At 43.9% G+C, this 7056-nt stretch overlaps 1 protein-coding gene across 1 annotated transcript; it reads left to right on the forward strand.

The window, feature by feature from the left end:
- The first annotated feature begins 1007 nt into the window (after positions 1-1007).
- Positions 1008-3596, forward strand: LOC121340526 (secreted protein C-like). Its single transcript, XM_041413336.1, has 5 exons — positions 1008-1317; positions 1456-1515; positions 2513-2572; positions 3100-3195; positions 3454-3596. The coding sequence occupies exons 1-5, from the start codon at positions 1008-1010 to the stop codon at positions 3594-3596; spliced, it is 669 nt and encodes a 222-aa protein (XP_041269270.1).
- Positions 3597-7056: the final 3460 nt, after the last annotated feature.

Here is a 7056-nt window from a genome sequence, read left to right on the forward strand (position 1 = left end):
TTCATGCTGCACAGCTTCTGTAGGCAAATACAACAATACTTGATTTTAAACATATTGAAGCAAAAAAACTAGTGAAAATGGAAATGTTCTGATAATTTTTAAAGAAGAGAAAGGGGAAGGTGGAAGGTAAAAGCTAATACAGGGATTAAAAATATTACTGGATGGCTCTTTTCTGTTGGTCCCTATTTACCTGGAAAATTTTTGTTTCCAGTTTGGTTTAGGTTGGGTGGTTGGTTGGATTTCTGGGTATTGGGGAGTGGTGGTGGGAGGTATGGAATTTGATTTTTGAATTTGTACATTTATAATTTGTTTTATTCATTTCTCTTTCTCCTTTTATTTTTTTCCTACTACAGACATTTATGTTCTTTTTCTGATAAATCAATAATATTTTTGTAATAGCCTTTCCTCCCAACTGCAGCTATATAGGATCCTAGAATTTCCTTGCTTTTAGAAATGTACCTTCTCTGAAATAAACTTGCTTCCTCTGAAATATGTCTGTAAGAATATGTAGAACTTCAAATCACATGTTATTACAATACCTCCTAGGGCAAGAGACTTCTGCCAGTGTCCATTGTCTATTAAAGATTAACATATAATAATTATATGCAATGTGTTTCAAATAAACAATTAAGAAAAGGAGCAAACAAAAGCAAGTACTACACATTCCTACTCTTGTGAGAGATATTTAACAGCAAAAGTAGTTTCTCTCATGATTTGGTTATATTCATTTTTCTTATTCCAGCAAGCTGGGGAGAGTCAAGCAACACAATTGATACTTCGATGGGAAGTGACTCAGTCTTCATTATGCCATCCAGCATATACAATACTTCACCTGGAAGTGACTCAGTCTTCATTACACCATCCAGCATATACTATATTTCACCTGGAAGTGACTCAGTCTTCAGGGCATCATCCAACAGAACCCATAGTGATCTGGAATCAACTCATTCTACAGTATTTCACCCATCAGAAGTCATACTGTGTCTGGAAGTGACTCAGCCTTCAGGATGTCACCCAACAGAACCTATACTGTGTCTGGAAGCAGCTCCGTCTTCCCTATGCCACCCAACAGAACCTATACTGTGTCTGGCAGTGACTCAGTCTTCAGTATGCCATCCAGCATAAGCTACCCATCATCTGGAAGTGACTCAGGCTACTTCAGTATGTCACCCAACAGAACCTATACGGTGTCTGGAAGCAGCTCTGGCTCCAGTATGCCATCCAGCATAAGCTATCCTTCGTCTGGAAGCGACTCAGGCTACTTCAGTATGACACCAGGCAGAACCTATACTGTGTCTGAAAGCGACCTATCCGCCGGTGTGTCATCCTACAGAACCTTTCCTGTCTCCCGAACCAACACTGCCTTTCCTTCCAAACATAACCATTTCCTTTTCATGCATCTCCTTGGTATTTAAAATTTACCATCTCTGAAGTTAATTTACTTTCTCCGAACAGACTCCTTCCGGCAGCCCCAAGGACCCATTTCGCCCCGTGGTCCTATTCCTGCTCTTGGTGGTAAGTCTGCTTGTGAAGAACTTATAGCCATGCGGATGTGGGTTCAGAGCCAGCATCACCCTTCATGCTGCACAGCTTCTGGGGACAAATGCAACATTTCTTCATTGGAAACACAATGGGGCAATAACAGTACTGCTAACATTTTGAAACAGCCGTTTCTTGCAGCCATAACTATTTCAGTTCTTTGCTTTTAAAACCTTACCTCTTCTGAAGTAGTTTTACTGTCTCTGAACGGAGTATCTTTGTATTCCTATTCCATCCCAAGCTCCTCGTGCACCTCCAGCTCGTCCTCCAGCTCCTGCTCCTCTTCCTTCTCCTCCTCCTGCTCGTAAGTGTGTTTTTCAAGCAATTGTAGTCACTGGGAGGTGGGTTCCTAGCCAGCAGCTCCCTTCCTGCTGCACAGCTTCTGTAGGCAAATACAATAACACTTAATGGTAACCACAATGCAGCAAAAAAGTTAGCGCAAACAGAAACATTCAAAGGTGCTCTTCAGAAGAGAAAGGGGATGGTGAAAGCTAACACAGAGCTTAAAATTACTGCTGGAGGATTTCTTTTATAACGAGTCCTTAATTTGCTTTCATAATTTTGGTATTACTCTGGGTTTAGCTGCTGGGTTGGCTGGATTGTTTTGGTTTTGGGGAGTGGTCATGGTGAGTGGGTGGGTGTTGGGTTTTTTTTTAATAGCGGGAGGTTTCTTTCTGTTTTTTTTTAATAACCAAAAGGGTTTTCCTTTCTTTCTGTTTTTTTTTTAATAGCGGGAGGATTCTTTCTGTTTTTTTTTTAATAGCGGGAGGATTCTTTCTGTTTTTTTTTTAATAGCGGGAGGATTCTTTCTGTTTTTTCTTAATAACCAAAAGGGTTTTCCTTTCTTTCTGTTATAAACCAGTAACATTCTTGTAATAGCCTTTCCTTCCAACCGTAACCATTTCAGTTTCTTGTATTTCCTTGCTTTTAAAAAGTGTACCTTCTCTGAAGTAAATTTCCTTCCTCTCAACAGAGCGTTTTGTTGCCTTTCAACCCCAAGGAGCCAGTACACCTCGTGGGCCTCCTCCTGATGGTAAGTCTGCTTTTCAAGAAATTATACTCACTTGGATATGGGTTCAGAGACAGCATCTCCCTTCCTGCTGCACAGCTTCTGTAGGCAAACACAACAGCACTTTCTTGTAATGACAATGGAGCAATACATCTACTGCAAACAGACAAGTTCTGAGACAATTTTCACACAAGAAAGGGGTGGTGTAACTAACACAGGAATTAAATTGTTTTTCCAACTGTACAAGTTTGTTTCCTTGCTTAAAAAACACACCCTAGAAATTATAACGATGGCATGTAAAATATGGCTGTGAGAATATGTGGAACAAGGTGTCATTACAATCCTTCCTAGTGCATGATACTTACGGTAATGCCCTTTGTCTGTTAAAGATTGATATATAATAATTATGTACCGTATGTTTCAAATAAGCAATTAAGACAAGAAGCAAGCAGTTACAAGTACCTCGCATTCGTCCTCTTGTAAGAGGTATTTAACAGCAAAAGTAGATTCTCTCATGATTTGGTTCCATTCATTTTCATTTTTTATTCCAGGACACTGGGGAGGGCCAAGGAACAGAACTTATACTGTGTCTGGAAGCGACTCAGGCTCCAGTATGCCATCCAGCGCAAGCTATTCTTCATATGGAAGTGGCTCAGTCTTCAGGGCGCCATCCCACCGAAACTATAGTTCCTCTGGAATCGACTCATTTGACAGTATTTCACCCGTCAGAAGCCATACTGTGTCTGGAAGCGACTCAGTCTTCAGTATGCCATCCAGCATAAGCTATCCTTCGTTGGGAATTCCCTCAGGCTACTTCAGTATGTCACCCAACAGAACCTATACTGTGTCTGGAAGTGACTCAGTCTTCAGTATGCCATCCAGCGCAAGCTATTCCTCATATGGAAGTGACTCAGGCTACTTCAGTATGTCACCCAACAGAACCTATACTGTGTCTGGCAGCGACTCAGGCTCCAGAATGCCATCCAGCATATACTATTCCTTGTCTGGGAGCGACTCAGGCTACTTCAGTATGTCTTCCAGCGCATGAACTCCTGGGCAGGTGCTCTCTGGGTGATCGCCTTCCCAAAAGCGGTCCCCTCCCTTTACTGACAACCAACTCCCTCACCTTATGCTCAGGCGTGGATTGAATAAATGTACGGTCAACCAGAATATGATGGAGGGCTCTTGACTTGAGGAATCCAACTGGGTATTTTTGCAGGTACACTAGAAGTTGCAGGGAATGTAGGATCCAAGTGAGGTGGAGGGTAGGACAAGGTAGGGGTCCACAACCACAACTGAAGGGTCTCAGAATCAAGGGGCCGGGGAAAATGGGTTCTGCTCTCTCTCACTGAAGCCCAGGACACCCAGGCACAAGGCACTGAGAGCCCCAAGCAGGGCAGGGGACGTGGTGTATAACCAAGGAAGAGTGGAAGGGGTGGGGTACAAACAAAGCAATAGGGTTAGGGTCAAAGGGAGGAGCTCGGAAAGTGTGACACCACCACATCCAATAGCGAACAGAGATGAGAGTGGTTCTGTACAGAGGCCAATAGGTGAACAGGGGGTACAGAGCTTTCTAGAACAGGGGTGTGAGTACCATTTGAATGACAAGGCTAGATTTACACAAAGGAATGGAGAACCTTGGAAAATGTTAGTGGTTCTCACCCTGACTTAGGAGGGAGTTCCTTCCCAGGGTATTCCCACTTCACTGCCTGACCCATGTTCTCCCACATCTCCCGCTGTCTTATTTATTAAAAATGCTTTGCCTGTTGTCTTTTGAAAAGCCTTCTTAAAGCATGACATGGCTATCATGATGGTAGTGATGATAATAAGAACCCAGACGAGACTCTCTAAAATAGAGCCAGCCCACCTGGGGACACCCCAGCACCCAAAAAGTTTATCAGTCCAGTCAGCGATTTGTATGTCTTTGATTTCGTACTGAGGTTCTTTGATGATGTCTTGTCTAGTTGTGCTGTGGGTAGGTAAGTTAAAACAACAAAGTTCTTCGAAGTCTTCACACCCATGGCCATGGCCAAGCAGCAGAAAATCAATGGCCGCTCGTTTCTGCAGCGTGGCATGCCTGGTGGTCTCCTCGTCCGCCAACAGCTCTGCTAACACAATGGACGTAGTGTTGGCCTGCTTACTAAGCCAGCAGCCCAGGTGAGAAAGCTCACGAGGGCCTTCGCAGCGGCAACCCAACAAAGAAGATACATACCGTGACCCTCTTAGTTTTACTCCAATTTTAAATTTTGCTATCACAATGTGCATCAAAGTTTTTGGCAGGCCAGTTTTGTGCTTTGCCTCCAATCAGGTAATAGATGTTTGGGGCGAGGGTAGTCAGCTGACCAAGGCTGCAGGATCATGGAGGGGATCCCTGCCCACACCCTGTCACCACAGGTAAGAAACACCCCCAGTGGGAGCAGCCTGGGATAATGGGTGGACTCAGATACTGTGGCGTTAGTGTAATTGCACCATTCTGCTGCATTATAACATTTGTCATTTGGAGAAACATTCTTTCTGTTTATGCTTTGAGGTACTGTTGAATCATCTCAATTTTGTTTCACTCTATAATGGAAGTTGATACAATAATTCACTCTGGTGGAGCCCAGTAGATCTACTTCCGGGGGCTCCTGGGGTGCATGCAGAGGACCTTTGTCCATTCGTTCCAGGTGTCCACAGGGTTGGGTTTCTTACATATGGATAGTCATTTGGTGACAGGGGGACTCCTACCAGGCATGTTGAGAGTGGACCATCTACACTTCCCATAGCCATGCAAAGATTTTCTTGCTGTAATGACTTCGCCAAAGTGACCCAGCTGTTTTGTTTTGGCCGAGGGACAATCCAGCTGGTGGTCACTTGGATGTAGGCGAGGGCACTGATGACAATGATAGCCACGGTGACACTGGTACTGTTGTAGGGTGCCCTGGAGGTTATCACAGAAAGAGCCATACTTCTTTCTCACCGGGTAGCGTTTGCTTGTGGATGGTAAAAACACACATTAATTTTACTTATTTTAAGACATTCTTAAATAAGATTCTTAAGTTCCCCCTATAGCTCTAACCGACTCCTCCAAGTCTCCCTCTTCTCTTTTCAAGGTAAGTTTGAGGGAGGGGAAAAAGGACTAGTTTTAGGAGGGAAAAGAGGGTCGGGGTAGGGATAAAGGGTTTCTGGTAGAGGGATGGTGGAAAAGGTAGGGGTATGTCTGCTTTTGAAATTGACACAGACGATATCAGTGGGATATATCTACGCGTAGTAAGTGTCCTTGCCACAATGTTGGGGTATGTGAATTTCTTTTTCCTTCATTTCCAAGAGAAAGCTGCTGCTGTGGTCTGGTGGGAGAGAGAGCTGCCGTGACATTCATTCCGAGGGGTCGTCTTCAGATCTGTGATCTAAGTAGGGCTTGACAAATCTTCTGGGAATCCACTGGGGTCCTGTATCTGTAGAAACACAAGCATACCCTCTCCCCAACAAAATGAGAGGGTACAGCCCTTCAATAATTTTAGATTTGGAATTCTGGACAAGTACTGGAGGTCTTTCTTTGAGGTGTGTGTATGTGTTGTTGTGAAAGTGCCTTAAGATGGGGGGATTGGGTTCTCTTTGAGAGCAATTAATAAAGTTTATGATGTAAAGTACTTTGCGCAGTCCCTCTTGGGAAGACATAGTGATTGTAGAATCGTGATGCTGTTCTAAGATTTTTTTTATTTCTTTGTGCGGTCTTTCCACTATAGATTGCCCTGTTGGACTGTGGGGAATGACGGTGGTATGGGCAATTCTCCACTGTTGGGTAAAGTCCTTAAAATTCTTGGATGTGAAAGCAGGATTGTTATCAGTCTTAATGTTCTTAGGGACGCCTAAAGTTGTGAAAGCCATGTAGAGGTGTTTAATGACATCTCTGGACTCTTCCCCGGCATGGGGTGACACAAACACTGCCCCTGAACAGGCATCTACAGATACATGAATATATTTTAGTTTGCCAAAAGGTGGGAAATGGGTTATATCTGATTGCCATATCTCAAGGGCTCCCAAGCCCTGTGGACTGATGCCAACTGCCATCGTTGGCAGAGTGAGGGATTGGCAGTTTGGACACAATTGACTTGGCCTGTTCTCTGGAGATTTTAAATTGTCAGCTCAAGGCTGGGGCATTCTGGTGATAAAAGCAGTGGCTTAATTGAGCTTGTGGAAATATGTCTGGTACAATGTGTGTGGAAGAATTTGTGTTCATGGCCATAGCTATCAGGTTGGCTCTCCGATTACCCTGTGTGATGGGCCCGGGTAGATCAGTGTGTGACCTGATGTGCATGATATGGTACAGTTGCTTTCAGTGGCAAAGCAGCCGGATAAGTTCTCAGAGCAAGGTGAACAATTTTTTGTTTTGAACCTCCTTAACACAGGGCATATTCTGCCCACTCGGGTATCCCAGCTACATAAGCCAAATCTGTAACTAAATTGAGAGGATGCTGGAATTTTCTGAATGCTCTCATGACCACAGGAAGTTCAGTGATCTGAGGGGA

Source organism: Onychostruthus taczanowskii, unplaced genomic scaffold, assembly GCF_017590055.1.
Source record: "Onychostruthus taczanowskii isolate IOZ18803 unplaced genomic scaffold, ASM1759005v1 scaffold406, whole genome shotgun sequence".
Taxonomy (NCBI): Eukaryota; Metazoa; Chordata; class Aves; order Passeriformes; family Passeridae; genus Onychostruthus; species Onychostruthus taczanowskii.